The 25,900-nt window shown below is 42.0% G+C and overlaps 1 protein-coding gene across 6 annotated transcripts in view; it reads left to right on the top strand.

Moving 5' to 3' along the window:
• SEMA5B (semaphorin 5B) overlaps positions 1 to 25,900 on the top strand; it is a 267,685-nt gene that overhangs the window by 130,394 nt on the left and 111,391 nt on the right. For all 6 annotated transcript variants that reach the window (XM_077181655.1, XM_077181654.1, XM_054636287.2 and 3 more), the window contains 2 exons: positions 5,117 to 5,322; positions 19,566 to 19,665. In XM_077181655.1, the coding sequence (XP_077037770.1) occupies positions 5,169 to 5,322; positions 19,566 to 19,665 (254 nt within the window). In that variant the 5' untranslated portion in view covers positions 5,117 to 5,168. The remainder of the gene's footprint in view (positions 1 to 5,116; positions 5,323 to 19,565; positions 19,666 to 25,900) is intronic.

The following is a 25,900-nucleotide window of genomic DNA, read 5'->3' as shown; positions in this document are numbered from 1 at the left end:
CAAGACCTTTGGCATATAAACTGCCATGCAATCCAAAGTGAGCTCACCGATTCTTCTGAAGACTGTAGGGTGATTTAATTAAAGCAAAACAAGATCTCTTCACAGATTCTCATCTCAGCCAGAATTTGACCATTTCCACAGATTTCCCTCACAAAGTAAGTGAGAGTAGCTCAGTATCCACAAGTCCAGTCTAACAGTGCATATGAGATTTGACCTCTGGACGTGAAGTGCAGCATGGCATGTTTTGGCTGTAAGACAGATCCATGGGCACAGCTGAGGGCTGAGTGTGTGCATGTGGCCAGGGGCAGAGGGAAAAGCTGTGATTTTTCTTCGATAGTGTGGAATGGCCCTTGGAGCCAGTTGGGTGGGATGGATTCCAGCTGGAGAGGGAGGGAAGCGTGAGGAGCATCAGATGAATAAAGGACCATAGTTTTGTTGGTCTTGGAGCTATTTTCTAGGGCAGAGCTGCCTGTGCCAGCCTGTCATAGCCACATTTCTGAGCTGTCTTTCTTTACAATGTTTATATTTATTTCCCTTATTCTTCCAATACTTTTTTGAATACTTTAATGTCCACATCTTTCCATTTCACCTCTTCCCTCTGCTATCCCAGTCTAATAAAACCATAACTGTGGCAATCACAAAAGATCCTGAACAGAAGAATTAAACCTTTTGCAGGAGGTTCCTTTTTTAGTCTTTTTTAAAGGCATGTCTTTCCTTTAAAATGAAAGATGAAGCATTTTCTTTTATCCTTTAACTTTACTGTCACATTTTATTAAGTCAAAATGATAGTTACAGTCAGAGGAAAGCAGGATATGAATTCCTGGTACAGCCATTTTTAAAGTGTGCTTTGTTTTAAAGCCCTGAAGATTGATTGAAGGTATTTTTCTTTTAGACACAAAGCTTTAGTCAAAAGGGGCCTGATCTGAGTTACCCTCTGTAAATCAGGATTAGTTCCTGTGAAATCAATGGAGTTGCAATGATACAATACGGGGTGAGTTGGAAAAGACTCATGCCCTGGCAATAAATGAGGGAGGGACTGTGGGCGATCCCCTGAACGCTGCCCGTGCGCTGGGGTGAAGCCACAAGGCAAAGCAGAATTATACCCTGTCCCTCTTGGGCTGCCATGGAATGTCCTGGCTGGGAGGTGGGCAGGTAGAGTGCTGACACAGGCACTGAGGTTGCAAATCTCAGCTTTGGAGATGCTCTGAGTGTGCAGACCTCCTGCCTTTCCCAGATGGAGCAGCACATTCCCTGCCACTGCCACTGCCACTACAGGCAGGGAGGCCCGTGAGCTGAGAAAGCCTGATTTAAGAGACAAGAGGATGGTGGCAGAAGTGGTGCTCTATAAAATGCCTGACTGTGGGGCAAATGTCACCAAATCCAGTGTAGCCCGAATTTATCAACCTTTTTCTGTCAGAGGGCTGTAGGGATTCACTGGGTGGGGTAGAAAAGGGGAGAAATTTGCCCCATCACTGGCCCTTGGGGCTTTGCAGAGACTCAGAGGACAGCTTTCATGAGGGACAAGACAGATAAACTTTCATGTGTCTGCATTGGGCCAGGGAGAAGAATAGCTAAGGTGGTAACTTGCATCAAGATGAGCAAATAAAGAATTGAAATGATGTGTCCTGTCTGAGATTTCAGTTTAACCAGGGATTTGAGCTCTTGTCTCTCATCTGCACTGAAACCTTGACAACTGATTTCTTGGGCCCTCAGCCATTCTGAGCAGACAGTCTAATAAGAACAGCTCTTTTTATAGCATTTAACTGTATCTAAATGGCTTAAGGCCAGGGCAAGTTCCAGCGCTGCAAAGCACCACTACTCTGGGCTGTGCTTGGGATGTGCAGTGTTTTAGCAGTCTGGATGGGGACTGGCCCTAAGCACTGATCATACTCCAGGCTTCACAGTGAAAATCTGCAACTTGGGCAAAATGGGAGGCTTGGATTTGGCCAACTCCAGTGAAATGAAAACATTTCATTTCATTAAAACACTTCATAACTGCTGGACTCTCCCAGGCAGTTACGAGCTTGCTCTTGGCATACAACTGACCTGTGCTTGCACATGGCACTGCTTCATATTAGGAGTGTGGGGTTCTCTTTGGAAATGAATTTGCAGCAGCTGGGAATTACCAAGTTAGAGTCTTAAAATATTGAGAAAAAGTGAACAAGGAAGCCTGGGAAAGGACAGGTTGAAGGACTAAGATTTTTCAGTGTTATCCACTGTCTCAATATTGTTCAGCTCTAGGGCTCTGACTTCTGTTGCCCCTGATCAAGCTGACATTTACCCACTGACTCTGACTCCAGTTACACACCAGCTCAGGGCTGCACTGACACTGATTTTCCTCAACTTTCCAGCACACAAATGCTCCACACATTTGATGAATGCAATTGGACATAGGAGGTAGACAACACAGTGAAGGATATGATTTTTTTATAATGTCACCTTTTTGGTGACATTTTCACCCTGGTTTGGTCATTATTACTTTCCACTTCAAGTTCAAAACCATTATTTTCATGCACAGTTTGGATTTCCCTATGACAATAAGGAAAAGAAGATGGAACTTTACCCCAAATGCTGGTTACAGCTTTCTAAGGAACACTGAAGTCTCTTGGACTGTGGTAAAATCTCCCAGGGAAAGTGGCAGAAATCCAGATACTTGGCACATTTTACAACTAGTCCAGACAAAACACTAGTAAATGTACTCTGCTTTGGCACAGAATAGGCTGTGGGATGCTATGAAGCTTCCCTGTATGCAACTTTTTATAATTTCATGACCATAATGAGTGTGAAACTTGAATTTACTCATCTGCTGATTGCACACCACACAGGTCTGTAGAGGAGCATAGGACCCTATCATGTGTCTTTGTTTTAAGATTTTTTTTCACCTAGCTTGAGATCATTGTTTGGACGATTAGTACATGAAAATGGCTGTGTTGGCTCAGACTAGAAGTCTGTCTAGTTTAGTACCTTCTTTCTAGGATTAGCCAGTAATAGCTGCACTGGGAGTAGTAGAGCGTGCATAAAGTGAGATTTCTATGACTGTCTTTTCCAGTTTCCAGCAAGGATATCTGACAGTGAAAAAGTCCTTTTTGCCTTTTGTGCATTTCCCACAACAACCATCTCCTATCTCAGGAAAGTTTGGCTTTGACTTTAAGTGTATCCGAAAGCTATACAAAATGCATCTCACTGGCCTTCACATCTCTGTGCTGTGCTTCATTTCTGGATTTTTACTGGAAAAAAAGGATCATTTAATCCAGTGGTTGAAAATATAATGTGAAGCTTCATCATCAATAATTTTTATTACAGTGTGGCTCATACAACATGTCCATCATGTGAGGTGCCACAGTACTCAGTGGTGTACACCCTGCAGTATGCTTGTGCTTAATGCTGTGCTGGCCTTAGCTTTAAATGATTTCACATCTCTTCCCTCTGCCAGTCCCATTTCTTAATTTAACATTATATTTGCTGTGTTTTTCAAAACAGTCACCCTCTGTAGTAAAGTGCCGTAGAACCTCTTTTGGAGAACTGGAAAGGGATTTTATATATCACTGCATAAAATCTGCATGTATATGGGGATGGAAAAAATGTGAAATGTTGTAATGTCTCACTCACACTGGTTGGGAAACCAAGTCCCTAGAACTACCTCGAGCCCTGAATGCCAATGCTATTTTCAGTCAGAGGTATGGAGCTGCTGCTGAGGACGTGCAGAATGGATGCACTGGCAATTCATCTTAATGCATGTTTAAAATCACAGAGAAATACAGTTAAGAATAAAACACAAGATCCATTTTTTCAAACCAACTGTCTCCCATTTCTGGTGTAAGCAGTCCCTTATTGCTCTTGTGATGCCTGAAGACCTTTCAAAGTTTCTTTCATCTCCTTGATGTCACAATATTGTCCTCTATATTGGAGTTTGCTCCAAGCCACAATCCTGTCATTGTGCATCAGTGCCTCATGTTACCTGCCATCAGCCTGCCCATTTCAGGTCACTGAAAGTGTTTTAGAGACTTCAAACAAAAATATAGAGGTATCAGATACTGCAGGTGTTGACTGTTACACTAACTTTATGAATAACATCTGCAGGAATTGAAAATCTCATTATGTGTGAATTTGATCAGAATTAGCTTTATCACTAGATAAGATTTAAAGGTAGGAGACTCTATTTGTTTGAAAACACGTGCTTGCAATAATTGAACAAAGTCACATAGGAAAATATACTATGCACATCAATAAGATTAAATTTAGCAATGCAGATTTTCTTAAGCTGCAGCATCATCTTGGGGAGCTTGTGGCATGGGCTAATTAATCCTCCATCCACTGCCTCAGGCCTGGTAGGCCTGGGAGAATTTTTAGAGCTCTGCCTTTACTGCTACTGTTGTTAAAATGCTCACGTAGAAAAGGCATGACTTTCCTCTCTCCTCGCCTGAGAGTGAATGCTCCTCCTCTTGAGCTGTGCCTCAGCTCTTGTGACTGGGAGCTACAGCATCCCATAATAATGACGGCGATCAACTCACTTCTCACCATTTTCCCCTTCAGATTATTCTAACTTTTATTACCTCAGTTAGCACTTTCCTGGCAAGACCTTTATACTGGCTTGTTTTGTTTCAAGACACTGTAAGCAGCAGTGGTCAGATGTATGAATCACATGTTAGAACAGAGTTTTCATGGTGACTGATGTTGGCCTTTCCTTAGCAATCTCTTGAATTTAGCATGGCATTTACTATGGACACATTTTGAAATTGAGGAGGGAGGTGTCCACACTGGGGGAAACATTTACACCTGGGATATTTGAAATTTCATGTTGTCCGTGCCAGCCATTGCACACCAGGTGCTTTATAAGACAGACCCCAAGGGTACACAGAGATAGGTGTTTAGGGAGCTGTGCACTTCCCTTCTTTATGGTTGTAAATTGGGGTGGGTTTTTTTATTTTTTATTTTTGTTGGTTTGGTTTGGTTTGGTTTTTTTGTGCTTTTTGTGGAATATTACCTTCCATACTTAAGCACAAGTGGGGTTGGTAGGAAAGGGGAACTCCACCCTTCCCCATGTTACACAATCTGGACAAGCATTTGCCTTTCTGAAAGTGGAACCTTTCTGAAAGAGGAATTATTTGTATTTCAGGTATCCTCCGTGGGCCTGTCTTGGAAGCTAGATCTGCAGCCGCCCTTCAGTCATGATTGTTTCAAGATTAAAGGCCATTTCCCTGTCATTGCCAAGCCTTTTTCTTCTTGCTTTTCATCTCTCAGCATCACAGAATGTACCTGAATACACTGAAGCTGAACATCAGCAATGTGTTAGGAAAGAACACCCCACAATTGCTTTTGAAGGTAAGAGCTTCTATTCCTGTTCCAGATTCCAATTGGATGATCCATTTAGGTTTAGTCTGTGCTGTTTTTCCTTACAACTCTGATCCACAGGCCAGGGGAAGTGGCCTGACGAATCATTTTCCCTTTGATGCTTTACAGTGTTTTAATTCTGAGGTTTCACAGCAGTCACTTAATCCAGGCTGTATTGGGACTACTGGTCTAAGAATCTCAATTTTCTACTCTGTTACAGGCTCCCTGTAATCTTGTGCCATGCTGAAACCGTGTTTCAGTTTCCTTTTCTCTAACTGGTTTCAGTAATGCTTCACCTGGCTTGCTGGAGCCAGACACTTAATAAGTGAAATGTGATAGAGAATTTGGACACGCTTGAATGCAAGAGAAATGAGTTGATTTAAAATTGCAGGGAGTGGCTGTGCTTTTGTTTGTAGCAATCCTGGTTTGGTTTGGTTTTGTTACGTGTTTGTCACCTGGGCTAGTAGTTTTTCTGTCCTTCATCTGGGCATTTAACTTGAATGTGAGAGGGAGCCTTTGTGTTGCAATGGCCAATTATTTTCCTGTTCTTTTGAAGCGTGGGATTTTTCTTGTCCTTATCCACTCAGATTTTCCATGACCAGACATGTACTCCTCAATTGTTGTCTATATAATCTGTCCACTTATCCACAGCTAGATCTTTATATTGGTACCACTATTATTTGAAAATTCACTCCAGACTAGTGTGTTCAACTCAGTGTGCCAGCATCAGCAGCTGCTGAGTCTCCTTGCTAAAAATGGTTTCCTCCAAAATGTTGGAATATCGATTTTGGTTCCCATTTAAGACTTTGCAATGCATCTCCAGTTACATTCTTTGCTAAAGGCAATTGAGTACCTTGCAATGTGTCTCTAGTTAGGTTCTTTGCTAAAGGCAATTCAGCTGTGGTTTTGTGACCTTTGAGATAGGGTTTCCAGGAAGAAAGTAGTCAAAGGCTTCCTTTCTGACCTTTTAGGGTTCTTCTAGAGAGCTTTACTATTCTTCACAGAGGAGAAAACTCTTGTCTCTTAATTTGGAAAGTTTAAGAGATTTCTTGTTTGTTTTCCATTATCCATGCCTTAAAGGTTTAAGTAGATTAAAATAAATTAGCAGAATCTTAGAGCCTACATGATACAGCACTGGCTCTAACCTTGGTCTGGTAAATAAACCTTGATTTTAGTTGCTAAATAAATCTAACCATCTGTTTTAAGTGGGGAGAGCCAAAAGGAGAAGCCCTTGCTATTAAAAAACAGTGAAATTCAATTCAGTAAATAAAAAAGTTATGAGAATATTATAGGTACAGAAAAGAGAAAAAGTGTTGCTCTCTCTGTTAACCAGGAGCATCAAACTTTGAGTTTAGAGGATGTGTCTATGAAATCCTGCATTGAGGTAAATCATTCTGTAGGGAATATTAAAAGCCCCAATTCCTGAAGTTGAGGAATTGGTGGGCATTTCTTGGAACTCAATATGAGTGCTACTCTGCAGAATTGATGGCTGTGTAAACACACTCATAATCTGCCAGTTTGCTTTGTTTTAATAAGGCATGAATATTTCACAGGGGAAAAAAATCTGTCCTCTTCTTTCACTGTTCTTGTTCCCTTCATTTTTTTCAATGATAGACGGCAAAAACTGGTGAGTTAATTAGAACCTGACAATTGTGCAAAAGAAAGAAAGATTTAAATTGCAGATGCATCAAGAAAATTACCCAGATTATCATTTGAGATTCTTAAACCCAAGTTAGATTCAGAGTTATGGTTTTTTCACAGCACCTGTTTCCTTGTGATTGTTCATGATACAGTTTCATCTTGTATTTTCTGCTGCAAAGCTCAACTGGAAAATACACTGTAGGAATTAAATTAAAGGCACCTTTTGTCCACTGCACATAAGGCCTGGTGAAGAGGGCTCACATGTCCAAAACCACATCTCAGTTCATAATCTGATTTCTCTTAAAGCTATACCCTGTTCTGATGCCAGCACACATAGGTTTAGGCTACAATGGTAGACAAGTAGGGGAATCCAAATTTTGTGTGGTGTTCACAGATTGCTCTGAGGATGTCTCTGCTTAACAGTGTGCCTCAGGGGCTTTCTGTGGCTCTCCAGATGCATGGACTCATGAATCACAACCTGGTACACAATGGGAGTGTGTAATGACTGAAAGAGTGACCCCAGCAGAGCCCTTCTGATGCTCCTGCTGCCAGGGGAAGGGATTATGTTACACCAGCAATTTTCTGTGGATGGGCCACAATAATAATAAGGCCTGTGACCATTCAGTCATACAGGGTACATTAATTTACTGCCAGAATGAATAGGCTAACAAAACAGTTTATGTTACAAAGGGGTTGAATAACTTCTTTTTCACAACCTTGCTAACCAGGCTTCCCATCACCAGACAAATGGGATGCCATTCCATGTTTTGTGTTCTCTAATCTTCAGTTCCCACTTTGCTTGTGCTCAGTCTTTTTTTATTATACTTTACCCCTAGATTATATTCTTAACATCTAGTTGGATAATGTCCTTGTTGTAGAAGAATCCAAGTAAAACTTCTTTCTGTCTATTTTCCCTTTATTTCCTGAGAAGTTCTGTATTTTTATGTTCTTATTGTATCTAATCCACACTAGCCAATCATCTGCCTTATGGGGTTTGTATCTCTTCGTCTTGCTATGAGGGTGGGTAAGAAAGATAGAACCCAGTACATGTCCTACCCACTTAAGCAGAAAGGAGATTATGTATACAAAATGCTTTTACTTTAGCTGTGTTCAGACCTGAAGAAATGTTTCTTTACAGACTCCATTCCCAAAATTATTTGTGCTATTACATGTGACATAGAGAAAATGGCCTAGACAAGTCAAGGGACATACATTCTGGTTCTAGATATACAAACTTTAAATGCTAAAGATAACATTGCTCTGCCAGGATAGATGTGGGCTGGGGAAGGAACATGAGCTGAATGGTTTGTCCTCACAGCCTGCATGGAGATCCTGAGGGACACAACAGGAATTTTGTGCTGCAAGCACTGTTCTGTGTGTTTGCACAGTACCAAACTATCACAACAGTGCCCCAGTTTCCCTGGGGCTTATAAATGGTGCTCATTGTACAGTTCCAGCAATAATAACATACCCAATTTGGGCTTTTCATAATTAGATTGTTCTACTCTATGCTTATAGGAAATCCAGTTAAAGTTTGATTTCTCTTGTTAGATCAATAAGAAAATGATCTTTTACTTCCCAGGAGGCTGTTTCTGGGTCTTACTACCTATTTGACTGTTAGTGGGTAGCTACATTAGGGATGTTGCGTGCTTGTTTGTTTTTCAGTGAGTTGAGAATTTAGTGAAACAAGTCAAGTGTATTCTTAGTGCATCCCTTTTTATTTATACATGCGTGTACACATGCTTCCAAGTCCCATTTCACAAAACAGTTTGTCATTCCAGCACAGCTCCCCTGTGGTCCACTCTGGTAAGCCAAACACCAGAGAATTGGTTTCTACTTCTTGTCAATCATGTTCATATTTCTCGTTTTTTCTGTATGGGTTTTACTGCCAATAGATCAGTGCCTGCATTTGCAATTGGGCTGTGCCTGTGTCCTACTGTCCTGGTTGCAGTATACTTCATTGTTGTACAGCTCTTTCTTGGATATAAAACACTCTTGCTATTCCTTAAAGACATTTGGAGCTCCTTTGTAACGTGCCTTTTGGGAAAACCAGAATCATCTTCCATGTTATATCTTCCTTCCTATATAAGGTTTTTTATTTCAAGAGCCAGAGCCATGAGGGATGTGCACTCATGTTTGTAAAAGCTGCAGAGTGTTTGGCTTCATCTTGTTTACCAAGTGCTTAAAACTTTGCAAACTCATCAGTGTTATGTGAATCATTTGGATGTTCACAACTTCACTGGAAATGAGTTGTAGACAGGTTTCCACTTGCAGTTCTTTCCATTATTTATTTCTCATTAATTTCATCCATTAAATCAGTATGCTCAGGAAAAAGTATGATAACTTCTCTGTTCTGTCTCTCAGGACTTTTTCCCCTGGGTCATGGCAGTTAGGGTAAACTGGAAGAACATAATTTGTCCCTGCTTTAATAATTGCAGCCTGCCTACATCCGTAAAAAAACTTCAGCTGATCCCATATGGAGGCACAGGACAGAGGTGGACTTGGTTATATAGCTTAGATCTCCTCAGGACTGCAAATGTCAGCTTTGCAGACTGTACCATCATGGCCAGTGTGAGTTCTCAATGCATGGCATGTGATCCATTGTCTAATTCTCAATCTCTCCTAGATGCAGACAAGTTGCTCTCTCTCTCGCTTCAGGTTTTCGAAGTGATTTAGTTTGGGAGTGTTTAAATCTGGGAGTTTACTTCAGACTGTCTGTAATTATTACCTCCAACTAGATAAATGTGATTCAGGTGACTTGAATGTAGCTTGCTATGCATTTTCTCAATATTTTATTTCTTTAAACAACATTTTATTGAAATGTGTCCAGCTTCAAACACTGAAACCTGTGGGGAGCAGCTAAATGTTTTCTTGTATTGAAAGCAAAAGCTATTTTAACTTTGTGGGCTGCAGGATAATAAGGTATGATTTATTTGTGTAGAAAGTTCTTGACATTTCACCAAACACTCCCACTGTTGTTGAATTGGTCACTAATACATTATTCCCTTTACTGTATACTGATGGGAAAAAAGCACATTAGCATTCATCAACTCCAAAGGCCAGCTGGGAAAGCCCCATAGGAAATTCATGGTCAAGATATATACTTTTCTCGAGCAAGTGAGATTTTGACAATCCAAACCAAAATTTTAGTTAAAGTAGGATGAAGATTGTGAGGTGAAGTTTTAGAGGTGTATGTAAGCATTAAGGGAAGGGACCATAAATTATGGGAGAGTTGTCTTCTAGTTCATAGCCTTGCTGCTCTTGGTTCTCCATGCAGGGAGCCCAAACATTAACTAATGATGGAGTTTCAACTGGAAACTGGTGGAATCCTGTGGATGCTTCTGAATATTTGACCTTCAGTGCATTTCAGTATGGATTTTGTTTCCATTAAGCAAAGCTTGTAGCAATTTTACTTTTAATCTTGGAAAACAGAACTGTGGCAAATGGAAACTAGAACTATCTTATTTAGATTTGATTTAGAATTTGTTTGAAAATTATGACTGATAAAGCCATAAATATATAGTAGTTAGGGAAATAATTGCTCTCAGGCAAAACTTCAGAAAATTACACCCAACCGCTCTCAATATATTTTTTATTCCAAAATAATAATTGTAATAGTAATTATGCTGGTTCTTTAAGACTTCCTCATTAATGATGTCCAAGGCACTTCACAAATAATAGCAATGAGATTTGATTGAAAAAATTACTCAGTGTGCTGTTTCTTGGGGCCTCAGGAAGAAAGGGAGGGTTGGAAGAATGCCCTTCACTCACAAAATGCTTTAGATGGAATGAATCATGAGAAGCAGGAGAGAAAAGAAAGACTTTGCAGTGAAGATTCAGGAAGTGAAGTGATCAAGTAACTTAACGTATGGGAGTGAGGGAAAGTAAAAGTTTAAAGAGGTACAACAGCTCAAGGGAAGGAGCAGCCTGTGACCATGAGTGGTGGTGTTGATGAGAGAGAGGCATCCTCAGCAGCAGGACTGAGTAGACTCAGAGTGTGGAGGAACAGCACTCAGGCCACCATTCTGCATGGACCAAGGCCATGAAAAACTCCTGTGAGCAACAGAGTAGCTGATTGATATTTTCCAGAGGTACCACTGGTGTAACTGAGGCTAACAGCAGCATGTGCCTGGTCCTGTCTTTGGCACAGGGGCTGGATCCAGGATGCAGAGTTGGGCAGCCTTTTTTTTTGGATTTTGGGCACACATCAGAGAAAAAGAACAGGGTGGAAATCTAAAGTGAAGTGCTTATCTTCTTTTTCTGTGGTTCAATGCAAACAAAGACATCCCTTGGAGAGACCTCATTTTCAATTTCAAATCTTACTTAATATAGTTCCCTAACTGAACAAGTTTGTGATACAGCAGTGGTACAGCAGACCTCATTTACTTAGCACATCTGTTTCTGGTGAGTGTTAATGTAGCACATTCTCCTAAAACCTTCCATTCAAGGATGGCATTATGCTTTGATAAAGTTCCCTTTAGTACTAGCAATCTCATAAGAAATATTCTTGTTTTATCACACAGGGTTCACCCTGGAAAGCCCACAGATAGTGTCATCTCAGTCAGGTTCTGAATATATACTTTCCTTGAAGCCAGTGGGGTTGTTTATTATTAGCCAGTTTCCAATTTAAAACACCGATTCTTATTAGAACAGCCTAATTTCAAAAGTCTTTCAGGAATTTACAGCCTGTGCTCTCCTTCTTTGCTCTAACTGCCTCATGGTGGGAGTTTTGTCTGCAGAAGACAAGAGTCCTTGTAGGCCTGGCAGCTACACAGCACAAACTGTGAGTTAAACCGGGCATCTCCAGTTCAGTCTTTGGTTAGCCAGCAAAGAGGATCACCTTCTGCTTCAGATGTTCGCCACAATCAGACACTTCTGCTTCTGTGGCAGATCTGGTTACCTGCAGGAAAAATTCAAGGAGAGTTTAGCCCTGCTTTCTCTGCCTTCTCCTACCTTCTCACTAGTGAAAATGGTTGTCCTGAGCACCACCTCTGCTGGCACAAGTGCCTGATTTAGACATGTAGCCGTAAGGATAGTGAAAAAATTTTGCCTTCAAGTGTGGAGGAGAGAGACTGAAGGATTCTTGAATAATGACAAAGAGGTGTTGATTTTTTTCCCTATCAGACTGCAGTGGTTGTAGAGGCCAGGATGCAGGTTGCTTTCTTGTCTGAAGAGAGGGATTATACTGATCAGAATGTCATAGGAAGCTGCAAGTGATGCATGAGCACTCACTTTATCTTTCTCAGCGAGGGAGATTGCGTGACAGCTGCAGGACTTGTCTCAGTAAACAACAGATCACAATACTTAAACACTCTGCAACATCCTCAGGAGAACAAGAAGTCTTTGGGTTTGCTCACAGTGGGGCTGTGTGTGGCACTGCTCAGCCGAGTTTCACCAGCTGGTGGTGGGGTGCAGGGCTGTGGCCACATGACACAGTGCAGTGCTCTGTGAGGTTGCAGGCAAGGCTCTTGAGGAGAGGAAGAAGTGTCAGGGTGGTGCTTGTCCCATCTGGCAGCCAGCTGAGGAAAGCCAAATCTATTCTTTCCATAAAGTCCTGTGCTATGTGGGCACACACCTTTGGTCCTGTAAATCTCAGGCAGGGCAAATGGACATGCTTATGTCTCATGGACACACATCCAGATCCACCACTCTTGCAGCACTGTGGACTGTGGCATCCTCTCTTGTTCTTTATTGGCCACAAGGAACACAAGTGAAACAGAGAGGGATGAGACTGACCTCTGTGATGGAACAGAACTGCTGCATAATGTAGAAATGTGCCAGATTGAGAATGTAAATTGCAGTCCTTCAATATCCTTCTTTGAGGTGGCCCCAGGACAATTTACCAGCATACTGTCCCATACTGGAAGTGAGCATTCGTTCATGTTTACTATTTAGTGTTTGCTTTATCTGGGATTGAATCCCTGAGTTCTTCCTCATATATTGGTGTGTTTTGCCATCTGTTCCATATTAATAATAAAAAGTAAATAAACAAGCAGTTATAATTGTATTTTTGCAAAAATTTGGTTTGAACTAAATTATTTATTCTTCATATTGAAACAATTTAGCAACATTTGTTTTGAAGAAATGATTAAAATTTAGGAAATAAAGAGTCAAAATGCTTGGTATGCAATATGCAATACTTAGTGCCTCCTGTACATCACATGCATTACCAATAATTACACGTTGATGCACCAGCCAGTATCCCTAAACCCATTTAACAATTGGAACCACTGAGACATGAAATAGTTTCATGATTTGCTCAAGACAGAGAACTCCTGTGTCAGTGCTATTGGGCTCTTGGGACCATGCCTACATCTCCAGCTGTCATCTCTTGGGGTGGAAGAAGCTCAGCAAGATCTGTTCAGAGAGAAGCTGTAGACATTAAGGGAAAAGGCATAAAATCATCCAGATCTTTAAATTTTACTATGTTTATTGTGATTCCTATGGCTCTGTGGAGGCAAGACCCGAGTCTTTGGTTTGGGGATTTTTTTCCTTCAGGATGATAAAAAACAGAGCCTTTTCTTCTGTGCTGTTCTATTCCTTGGTAGCTGAGGAACAGGACTATTCCTTCTTTTACAAGACCAAGAGAAAAAAGTCTTATTCTTTATTTTCCCCATCATCTCCTATCCACATATTCTGGGACAGTTTGGAGAGGGACGTTAGCAACTCTTGCTTCTTGGATCTCATGGAAATGGAATGACTCACTGCAAGCTGCTATCACAGTGGCTCACAGGCCACTCATGGGTTAGTTCATTGCTCTTTCGTTTGAGAAGGGGCTTTGTAGCTGGTCAAGACAGGAAAAATTGTTTGAGTGGGCAGGAAATGAGGTAGAAACAGGTCTAGAAGGTGAAGACTGCTAGGAAAGAAAGCAGGAATGGGAGGAGAGGTGAATATGGGGTCAGAAAGGTAAACTGAATGAAACCATGAAACTGAGACAGCTGGAAGAACATCTGAGTTGGGTTTAGGTATTGAGGGGAGAGAGAAGGAAACTGCTGGTTTGGCCCATTTTGTAGGAGGGCATGTATTCTGTCAACCGCCTTCTAAGTCCTCAGAGCTGTGAGTGGAGATCAGAGATTTGAGAAGACAATGACACTGGAAATTGCAGCAGTTGGGATGAGGACATATTTAATGTACAATTAAAGATTTCAATGGATCAGGTTTAAAGAAAGAAAGAAAGAAAGAATACCAGCAATGAGGTGGAGGTGGTGATGGGAAGACAAGACAGCAGGGTGATATGTATGTGTAGGAGGACTTCTGGGGTAAAGCCAGATTGAGTTTTTGGCCTCATAAGTAAAGTTGAGCTCTGAGTGCTGACACATTTGTTTGCTCAGCTCTGCCCATGCAGCAAGATTTCTCCCGCCCCTGATAAATTTGCTAAATTGTGGAGTGGTTTTGCATTGTGGAGGCTACTCTTAAAACTCAGCATGGAGTTGGAGTAAAAGTTAATTTCCAAAGTCTATTGCACTAACCTGTGGTGTGACCTACAACTGAGAGCTAAAATTTAAAATGAAGCTGATATTAAAATATGATTCATTGTCAGTCCAATAAAGATAATGCTGTAATTTCATTGGAACATCTATGCATTCTTGGAAATGTCCACACTTGCAGCATTTGAGAAGACAGGTGATAGCATGGCTGGGTAATTATTATCTTTCTCAGCTTTGGTTACAGCCTTGTTTGCCTTCTCTCTGATGGGTCTGGTCAGGGGCCCACACACAATGGAAACTGTGGCCTCAGTCTTAGCAGGCAACTGTCTACTTCATGGAAAAGCTGTGAATACTGAGGATAATTGAAGCAGAGGATGGTCTGAGATTGTAGGTCTGATTCTGAAAAGGGGACATTTCATCAGTCTGTACCAAGAAGAGAGCCTGAGGCCTTTCCTTGTTTTACAATATGATTTGCATCTCTTGGTCATGGTTCAAATCCAATACTGAGAGTCCTCCAGCCTAGTGGGTGGTCTGAAATAAAACTGAGTGGTTTAATCACTATACATCATCTGCCCTGTGCCAAGGCTGAAGCAAACCAAAAGGGGATATTGTACAAGTTACAGGAGTCATGGCTGTCATCTAAGCTTTGCCAGGAGTGCTCCAATACTCACACAGTAATTAAGCATGTCCTGAACTAGTAAGCTGAGTTAAGAGAACTTAGAAGAGACCATGCTGCGGCAGTAAGGGAAGCATTCAATGTGTGATCAAGTTAGCACTGCACAAAAGTAGGTCTGGGTATCTGCAGAACAGGTACTTCTTTATTGCCATTGAGTCTGACAGGTCCAAAGTGCTGTGTATGCTCGACTTCATTGCACAAACTTTTACTATTGAATCAGCCTGTTTTACAGAGCCTTACATAAGGTATGGGATTCAGGTAATCTTTTCTGGAATGGGGACCCTCTGAAGTTATCTCTCATAAGGTCTTTTTATAATTTCTTTGAAGATTTTCTGTGTAGTCCTAGGATAGGAGCACGGTTAGTCTGTGCTGGTGGGTATACCCTTATTTTACACAAAGAATCCTTGGTCCTGTTCAGTTTAGTTTCTTTTGCTTCAAATAGGAGATCCTTGCTGAGAATTATTTTGCAAGACCTGTTGTTGAATAGCACTGTGGGTAGCGACTCCATGCACCTACAATGGCTTTGCAATTTTAAGGCATGGGCATTTAACATCTCTGCTCTTGTGTGATGTGTGCTGGACACTCAAAGCTGTTACAGCCTGCTGGGGATGGGAGCGACACGGGGCTTAAGTGAGATGAAGCAGTGAATGCTGCCCTTCAGACAGGGAAGCCTCAGCTCAGTCTTTACATATTTCCTTCGTCCAAAACACAGAGTGAGGGTGAGGTGAGGTGCAGTTGCTTTTGACATCAAGACTCAAGTATTACCAGGTTTACCATATCTTTAGAAGGTGATCCAAAAACCATCAAACTCAGCAGAAAACTGCTAATTATTTGGAAAGCTTCTGGGTCAGGCCCTTAAACCCAGCTCCTGCAAATTGGCTTTCTGTGCTTTGTGCTGCTGAGTAATCCTGGTCCCAGCCCTGTGCTCTCAGGAAGTCAGAGCAGAGCAGTGTGCTGGAGGCTGCAGGGACTACCCTCTGAAATGGCAGAGAGCCTCTTTTCACCCTGCCTTAGGCTTGCAGAATAGCTGAGCACTGCTGTGCCTGCAGACTTACATTTCTTTCAAAACTTTTGTCTTTGCAGCTGGATACCTGAGCTCCCTTGAGCTGTAGAGGGACCCGCGGAGTTTTAGAGGTTCTGAATCAGATATCTGGAAATGGATGGTGTTGGAAACTATTAAACTTTTGTTCATTAGTTTTCATGTGGAGGAAGTGAGAGCACAGATCTTTAACCCCCTGGAAATGATTAGAGACAAGAAACACAAAGGAGGCCTTGATGAACATTTTGCCCCTAAGCCATGTGGTTCCAAGTTTTCCGTCTCCTGCTGCCGACATGCAAAGCCAGAGACTTGGTTTTTAATTTTTCATACTGTTTTTAAACAGATACTTTTGCAAATGTAAACATACCCCAGCACTGAAGGTTTCCAGACAAATTAAAGAGTCAGCACTGGAAAAATCAACCTTCAGAAGAAGGTCAAATACAAGCAATCTCTGGAGTTCATTGGGTCCATATGTGTAAACTTCAGCTAATATGGGGTGGACCTAGGGCAGCATTTACCTTGAAGTACTGAGTTAGTTTCAGAGTGAAGTTGAAAATGTTTTTAGGGATGCCTGTGGTCTGAGCAGTAGATTTGAATGTGTTGAATGAAAAAAGATCCATGTCCTGATTCTTGGTTGTAGTTGCATTCCCTCTTAACAAGAAGAAAAAAGTTTGGGAAGGAAAATGTGCCATTTGGCATTAATTCTGACGACTTGCATTTATACATTGTTATGTGGGACCATGCTGGGTTTAATAATCTCCAACTACATGCCTATAAAAGCTTAATTTTGCTATGAGGATGCATGCCTTTCAGCCTTTAATTTAATAACTGGGAAGGGTTTCTTTATAAGTTGTACCACCTGCAGTACTAATAGAAATCAAGACAGTGCCTGTTATTTCTTGGGCTTGATTGACATTTGAGCCAACTTGGAAAGATTCAAGCAAACTACTGCCTTTAATTTTTATAAAATTATTTTTACCTGTAGTTTGTCAGAGCTTGCCATTAAAAGGAAGCACTGATGAGTGTACCTCTCTGAAGTGATGAACTTTTGCTTAGAGCAGCAGATGAAGAAATATTCTTCCTGCTACTGCACTGTAATAGTGGGTTAGTTAGTAGGAAAGAGTCAGTAAAAGAGGAGGTAAAATGACAAGAGAAATTATGGCCTAAAAGCAGGATCCTTAAAAGGTATCATCATTATGTAGCAATTCTCTAATCCTACCCCCATCACCAAGAGAAATGCCAGAAGATCTGCAGCACGTCAGCCAGCTAACCTGCCTGAAAGGTGTTATTGTTGCTGGTTCTGCTACTTGGCTCAGAAATGTCTCTGCAGCTAAAGAGCTACAGAAAAAGAAGTCAGAGTCCCATTAGGAGAATGCCAGAGGTGAATCTGCAGTGCCTCCCTGGTGCTAGTACATCATTAAGGGTCCCAGAGGAGTGTAGGAGGATGCTTGAAGGTTAGAGGAGTTATTCCTTAACTCATGCCTTTTCATTGAAGAGCAGAGGAGGTACACGTGTTGTGTGTGCTTACATAGTGTGACAGGAATGCTGAGAAGGGCTGAAACCCTTCAGCCCCAGCAGCAGAGTTTTTATTATTGTGGGGATGGAGGTCTCACTGTTGGAGGGGCCCTGGCAGTGTCCAGTTAGGCAGGGCATGGGGCCAGGCCAGATGGTGTCCAGCTCTGTGGTGAGGGACTATAGGAGCTGTTTTGAAACATGGTGGTGTTCGGGGCAGAGGCAGAAGCTCCATGTCAAGGTCCTGCTTTGGAAAGAGAGGCAGACCATGTAGACTTCTTATATGTGTTTTCTTGAGGTTTCAATAACTTAAGGGCTTGATTAAGGTTCATCCATCCCTGGAGGGAGAAAGGACTTGAAATTGCACCACAGAAATTCCTACCTCAAAGGTTTCAAACCATTGCACATCTGTAATCCTGTGAAGCATGCCAAGACACCACAGGCCTTAGTGAGATTCCTCATTAGCATTGTCCTCTCACCCTGTGGAAAGGGATACTAATGCCTGCAACAAAGTGTTCGAACCTGACTGCCTTCAGTGAGACTTTTCCATTTATCTTTGGGGATATAAAATGGAAGTGGAACATATTTTTTTCAGAGCTCTCTTGAACTGGTCTGAACTGCATCATTATTGTTATGAGTCATCAGGTCATTGGCCTGTGTAGTGGTATCCTGTTGGCATGAGACCAGAAGATGTTACCTTCCATGCTGAGCCTCCTGGATCTTCAACAACCAGTCCTTGAATGAGGCAGGGCTACTTGTCAACAGGTCACAGAGGGATTAGAGTAATACTGATTTGGTCTCATCTGTGCCTTGCCCCCTGAGGTATTTGGTATTCTCTGTGTATTTTACAGCCAGAGTAGTTAACAAAATAAATTCTCAAGAAAAGTCCTCACAGTAAAGCTGGATGACTTTCTGAAAGACATATTTAAATCTATTCCCAGTTATTTTGTGCAATAAAGGTGTAAGGTGGGAAATTGAAATTCTGTGATCTGTAATATACACAAGGTCAAAGTTGGTGGTGGTATTGAAAGATAGGATGCTGTGAATGCCCTAGCATCATGCCTGAGGGTACCCTAAAAGTAGTAATTCACATTTTTTCTTTTAAAATATGTGTATTATTATTATTTTTTTTACAACAGAACTTCCTGCCCTAGATTGCTCAGTTGATGTTAACAGATGTAACTTCTAAAAGAGCTTTGTCTCTCCGAGCAAAGCATAGCCAGATCTATTGCTTTGCATTTAACCTGTGTGATTGCATTTTGGATAGTTGCCTAGATGGGCAAATCCAAAGCAGTTGATAAAGTCAGTCTCAAGCCTTTGCAATTGCTCAGCCACAAAGATGCTGTGATGACACCCAACATCCCACCATGTAAAAATGAAGGAAGGATTTAGCTGATAGGCTGTGAAATGCTAGGTAAAGTGCAACAGAACAGAACCTAAGACCTGAAAGAGAAGTCAAAATCTGTCATTGAAGCTGCCAGGTCTTGAGTGCAGATCACTAGTATTCTCTAACTTGATTCTTCATCATTTGGCACAACCTTCTCTTTCTGGCAGGCAGCAGTTTCCCTTTGATTAGCACAGAAGGCAAGGCTGGGGAAGTGTTATGGCAGGCAGCCTCATTCCTTTACACCACTTAATCCTGACACTGAAGATGTTTCCTCAGTTTTAACCTAGTAAAATTGAGCTGCTGTTGTCTCTGAAACCAATACTGACACTCCATTGTGGATGTGAAAATAACTGCTGAGACGGCCTTGTGTTTATGTGTGGGTTTTTTGCACGTTCTGCCGAGAATCAGAATAAATAGAAACCCTTTAAAGAGGTTATTAATTAGCCTTCCCCTGACAGATAACTCAGTAGGAAATCCATTAGTGGATGTCCGGGTGAACTCACTGCTTCTGGAGCAGCTTTACTGTTTTCTGCTTTCTCGTTTCCATTGCAGATCTGAAGCCCTGGGTGTCGAATTTCACCTATCCAGGTGTGCATGACTTTTCTCAGCTTGCACTGGATGCCAACAGGAACCAGCTCATTGTGGGAGCAAGGTAAAGATAATATTTTGATGAGTCTAGGGTTGCTGCTCAAGCTCCTTCCCTTCAGGTTCTGGCTTCAGAGGAGAGTGTGTATCCAGCTTATGTGGCCAGTTTTCCCCTCGAAAAGAAAGCTATAATTTATGTAGAGGGATTTAGACATCCAGTATAATTGCAAAGAAGAGAAAATTACTAGAATTAAAAAGAAAAAAAAAAGATGCTATCAAAATGACTGGTTAATGAAGCAGAATGCTGGCATCTCACTCAGTATTGTGAATGTTAGAAGAGCTACAGTAAATCATTCTGCATCATCCCTCTGCCAGCACAGAATTTGACTTTATGGTTTATTTGCCATGGCAAGACTTTTGCTCATCTACACACCTTTGAGTAAGTGATAGAGCCAAGGTAAATGGTTGCTTTCTTCTCTCTTAGAATTCACTTCAGAATCTGGTAGCTTCATCTGGCTGATGTAGTCAGATCCTCACCCAGTGTGTTCTGGTGCAACTCTTTCTTCTGGCCCGCTGTATATAATTATCATATATTTTCCTTTATTTTTAAACATTATTTTTATTTAGGATGTCACAAGAAGAGAGGGGAAACACATAAGCACAGGCAAGGTCTTACAAATTTAGAGCTGCATTTGTAATGGAGAAAAGAGCTGTGTTTCAGTGAAATAATATATGTCAGAAGTGGTTGAGTCACAAGTCCCAACAGCAACTATTTTTTATTGCATAATAAACAGATAAGACAAGCCAAAAACCAAAAAGATACTAAGCATGGGCTAACAGATCAGTTAAAGTGTAACACTTAGAACATTGAGGTATCAGTCACTGCTCTTAACAAAAATGGAGGGAGAGTGCTTTCTTCCCAGTGTATTCAGCAGTAGAGGACAGGGACATGAGGAACAGAGGTGGAAGAACTCATGGTACGAGCAAGAGAAAACAGCAAGATATGTAGCAGAAGGAGAGTTTTATGCTTCACAGAAACAAGTGAAGTGTGATTTAATATACATTTTCTGCCTGTATATGTGCAGTAAATAACAACACTTACCTTCCTGTAGCTGTTCAAATTGCCAGAGGCCCTCCTGCTTTTCATACAGAAACATTTTACTATTCAAGCTGAGGCTTTACTTGTGCTGGGATCTTTAACCAGAAATTATTAATATTTATTACTTCAGAACAGCATTGCTTTGGGGATGGCTGTGAACAGTGCCTTCTGTCAGGCATTGCTCAGGCACGGTGCTCTGAGGAATTTGTGGTTTACATAATTGGGCTGTACGGCAGGTTTCCCCCACGCAGTCCCTCACCCCTCCCCAAACCCCACAGCACGTCCTGAAGGGACTCTCTGCCTCCCGGAGAGTCTGTACGAGCCTGGTTAGACAGGGCTACAACATCATCACAAACAGGGGAGTGACAGCAAAGCTGGCTTCCCACTGGAGGTACACTATATTGCAGGGTATAGCCTCATGAGGAAGCAGTGACAAGTATTTATAGAATTTGCTTGCAAAAATCAGTTTTCATGAAGCACTACCCACCTGACTGGGAGACTGAAAGTTTCAGTGGTGCCGCACGGCTGCGCCGCGCGGTGCAGGGTACGTTTAATGAAGATGTCATTTCCTAGGGTGTTTTTTTTTGATTGGATACACATGCTTGGTGTGGAGAAAGTGGGGAGAGCTGAACCCATTTCCTCATCTAAACTCCACCCTGTGGAAGGTGATCGGGAGAGATTCTTGAAAATGGGGTATGGATGGGGTCCTTGCTGCTGTACGGCTCTGGTTGCACTGAGCTCCTGCTGGAGCTGTGCCTGAGAAATGGGAAGGGGAAGTAAAGCCTTTTCTGTTCCCTCCTTCCCTGATAAATCCACACCTTGTTCTGGACTATTTTTAGGGGTGATTTTTTGAGTCATTAGTTGCTCGTGCACCATCTGCTTGAATTTGCAAATGAAACAATACCTCAAAGAGATAGGAGCTGTCTCTATCCATCTTTGCAGAGTGTAATTTATGAAACCTAAATTTAAATGTTAACCATGTTTAAATGTGCTGCTGTAGATCATATTAGTAGTAATGCCAGCTATTCTGGGGTTGTGGAAGGAGTTTGGGATCAGGGTGGCGTTTATAACTACTCCCACTTCTCAATTTCCTGGTTAACATCATTCTCTTAGATGATAGAGTTATAAATTATTTCAGCCTGCTTCTGTCTGTCTCTATTTAAAAGCAGTATGACCTCACCACAGCATCTCTTTGGCTTAGTTTGTCCTGTGTTTCAAAGCTTCATAGAAAATACTTCCTAGAAAACCCGGGGGTTCACAAGAGTTTTTGGTTTCAGGAATTGGACACAGCGTGACTGAAACTGTAAGAGGTATTCAGGGCATGCCATGCAGACAGGCAGCTAGAATAACATGAGGCTTGGATTTTTAATCTTTATCCTTATCTAAGAGCCCTCCTTAAATGACTGGTGCTGTCTGAGAGTAAACCAGAGGAGTTTGATAACTCCACTGCACCAAACACCTGCCAAGTTAAAAACCCAGAAACAAAAGAATTAGTTTCAAAAGCCCACCATGGTTTCTAAGCAACGTATTTACTTGTCACATCATTTGTAAAATCCAAACGCTTGAGAGAAAGGATATGAATAGTTTAGAACATTGTAAATCTACACTCCCTATATTATGAGTCACATTTCATTAAGTATAAAAACACACATTTCAAAAATTCATGACCTTCATTTTGACTCACAGTTCACATGTTTTGTTTTTGTTTTGGGTATAGTGTTAGTGTTTTAATGTACTGCTTTTCTTCTGTGAATGAGTGATTGTTTTGAAATATTTGTTGCTTTTTTTCAGCTCTTGAGCACAAGTGATTGCCATTCGAGCTTACTTTAATGGGAGGGAAAACTATAATCTAGACCTCATTATTAGTGAGAAAAAAATTGAAAATACAGTCACAGTGATTTCACCTGTCTGTTGGAGAAGCTGTGCTCTGCTGTGTCACCTGTGCTGTAGGCAGGGTGCCCAGGCCCCAGGGAGTGTGAGTTTTGTGGAGGAGGGACATGGTATAGCTGCGACATTCCACCTCCTCAAGGAGCCTTACTCCTCGAGACTGTCTGATTGCTGGCTGGGCACAGACAGAAGCCAGTAAAGTGAAAGACCCTGCATGGAAGCAGGCCAAAAATCATACTTCACAAGAGCTCCCTGGTGAGGACAGCATAAAAGGTGTGAAGGAGGGTGGTTGAGACACCGTGTGACAATCTGGCACAACAGCAAGCTGAAGGGAAACATCTTGGACAACAGGAGGATGGCACCCAAACAAATGACTGTACAGTGAGTGGCTGGGAAGTCCTAAGGGAAATATTTGACTTTTCCCAGAAGGAAACTACAGGGGTGTGAGCTCAGGGCCATAGCCTGATGAGGCAGCTGATGTGAGGAGGCAGGGCTACAAGGGTCAGCCATTTACAGTGAGTGGAGGTATTACTGAGGGAAACCAGCCAGAAAACATCATGGCCAGAAGCCCTCATAGTTCTGCCTGCCAAGAGGGCTGTCAGCTCCATCAGGAGATGGGAAAGGATCATCCCCCATGGCTGTCACACAGGAAAGTGCTGCTCAGGAGCCCTTGTCACAACTGGCTGTTACCAACAAGAGCCCAGAGGTAGAGAGGAGGGAGCAAAAGCTGCATCAGGGACTCAGAACTGGCAGGTAACGTGCACATCATTATGGACTGCCAGACTTCTCAGCAATAAATGTAAAACTGCTTAGCTGCAGGTGATGCAAGTCTTGATGCTGGACAGAGGTGATTTTCATACTTGATTTAGAGCTGATCTGAATGTGCCTGTTACTGCCAAGTAGATAGGTGCAAGGGAGGTGATATCACAGAGTGATAGAAAGGCTTGGGTTAGTAGGGACCTTAAAGATCATCTAGTTCCAGCCTTCCCACCATGGACAAATATGGCACCCACCCACTAGATCAGGTTTCTCAGGGCCCCACTAAAGCTGGCCTTGAACACTTCCAGGGATGGAGCATCAATATGGTTGGTTTGGGGAGCAGGGAAGGTGCTGTGTGAAATTTCAAGTGTTGTTTTAGGGGAAGGCACGCCCTTTTCTGACTATTATGCTTCTGGCAGTATAAAAGCATTCAAAAAGGTCTGGATCATGTAGGCTTAGGAGCTGAAGGCTGTGTAGAATGACTGATGTCCCAAAAGAGTTCCTTCAAGTTGCAGCTTGCAGAAATATGGCAAATTGTAAATATACTCTAGGACCCTCAGCCAGCAGGTTTGGCACCCTGAGTTTATTGAAAGTCTCTGGTGTATGATTGATTATTCTGTCAGGAACCAGGTTACATGCAGATTTGTGGCTGAACATAGGCTCTTTCCTGCTTGTTTGGCAGAATGCTCCAGAGCACTGCAGTAAATTGCTCAAAACCTGTGCTTGTCAGAAAAGATCACTCTTACCCTTGGGCACATTCAATCCTGTCCACATGTGGGCTGCCACTAAACCCTTAAGTCTCTATAGATAATGTCTAGGCAAAAAATATTTTGCAAACCAGGAAATTCAGTGGCAGCAGTTGGGTCAGAGTAGTTCCACAGATCCACAGAGTGTAAAATCTGTCAGCAATACTTTCTATTGCTAAATGATCAGGGCCCCTCACCAACATTTGTTCTCACAGGGCTTTAGTGAGGCAAGAAAGCACTAATAATTTCACACTATAGATGGGAATCCAACGCCAAGAGGGATTAAGAGCCACCTTGCCCTGTGAAAAGGCTGTGATATTGCGGCACATGAATGTGTAGCATATCTGAAAAGCAGTGCAGTACTGCACCTAACACAGCTACTCCTGCAGTGAGACTGCACTTTCTGAAGATACCAGTCAAGGTCTGCACAACCTCAGTCTGCACTTCACTGATGTGGACAGAGCCAAAGTTCTTCTCTGGGCTCAGACAATCCATGGCAGAGGTGTAATTTGGACCCCTTACTCTTGTATTGGTATTTTAATCACTTGCTCTTAGCCTTGCTTCTCCAAAGATGCAAAGTGTTCATGAAAGCCTGTGAGTCCCATGCACTAACACTGGGAAAGTGTGACTTCAGCATGGCCAGACAAGTCAAGTCTCTTATAGCACAGGGAGACTCACATGCACACAAGTCAGCATTGGGCACATCCACATGGGCACAGCCAACAGCTATGTAGTCCACAGGCTTGCCCTGAAACAGGCAGGAGTGGTGTGCCATTGGTCCCTGTTAGCATCTGACTACAGGATTTTTCTCAGTACTTTTCTGAAGCAAATGGACTGAACCATTTCTGGTGGCTTTGGGCTTATTTTTGCACAGCCTTACGCCAGCTTTACCCCCTGCTAAGTCACATTGGGCTGAGAAATTACCTTGCCAGTAGAGGTATTAATGAGGACATGAGCAAGCAAAGAGCATGATAATTTTTTTGATTACATCCTGATCATAGGTGGGCAGCTGAAAGTGCTAGTGCACAGAATTGGAGAGAAACAAATGTCTTCCTTCTCACTGTGATTTTTCCTATCAGACAAAAGAATGGTCTAACTGAAGTTGCATCCTTGTATCATAGACTGGACAGGGGCAGATAACATGATGATGTGAGGGGAAAAAAACCCCAAATCAGTCTTTGAAATGAACAGAAACTTTCAAAGGAGCATGTTTTTTTTTTAAGACATTGCTTGACCTGTGACGTAAAGAATGTGGTGAAGGTGAGAAAGCTGTCATTAGACACTGCAGCTTGTTAAATCCATAATTGGGGTGCACAGTTTCTTTACAAAGGGAACAAAAGTGTGATTTAAAGTGCAGGTTTTAACCTCCTTAGTTGAGCCTGGGATAGTTCAAAGGGAGATTTTCCTCTCTGATACTCTGCCAGGTGAGGTCAGCTCAGCCCTTGTATAAATTGTGGAGGGTGAAGCCTCACTGGGGTGTCCTTTTTTTACCTATAGGGTTTGCTTTCCTCTGCTGGTCTGCAACCAGTGTAAATTTGGCATACCCTAAATCTATGCTGTTCCTGACTTATATCCCTTGGAGAGGAGGGGAAAAGGTGTAGAAAGGATGAAGGACAGTTTTTGTAATTATGGGATTCTGGGGGTTTAAAGCCTGGTCCAAATTTTGTTCAAAGTGTTTTTTGGCTTTTTCTTAGTTAAAATTTCTGCATTTTTTCAAACAAAGAACATGAATTTTAGTTAACTCAAAGTAAATAAATCAAATAAAATGCTGTACTGCAACACTGTCAGGTTGTTGGAAAGCATGACTGTAC

The sequence above is a fragment of the Agelaius phoeniceus genome, chromosome 7 (genome assembly GCF_051311805.1).
Source record: "Agelaius phoeniceus isolate bAgePho1 chromosome 7, bAgePho1.hap1, whole genome shotgun sequence".
Lineage (NCBI taxonomy): Eukaryota > Metazoa > Chordata > Aves > Passeriformes > Icteridae > Agelaius > Agelaius phoeniceus.
This window is presented reverse-complemented; position numbering and strand designations above follow the sequence as displayed.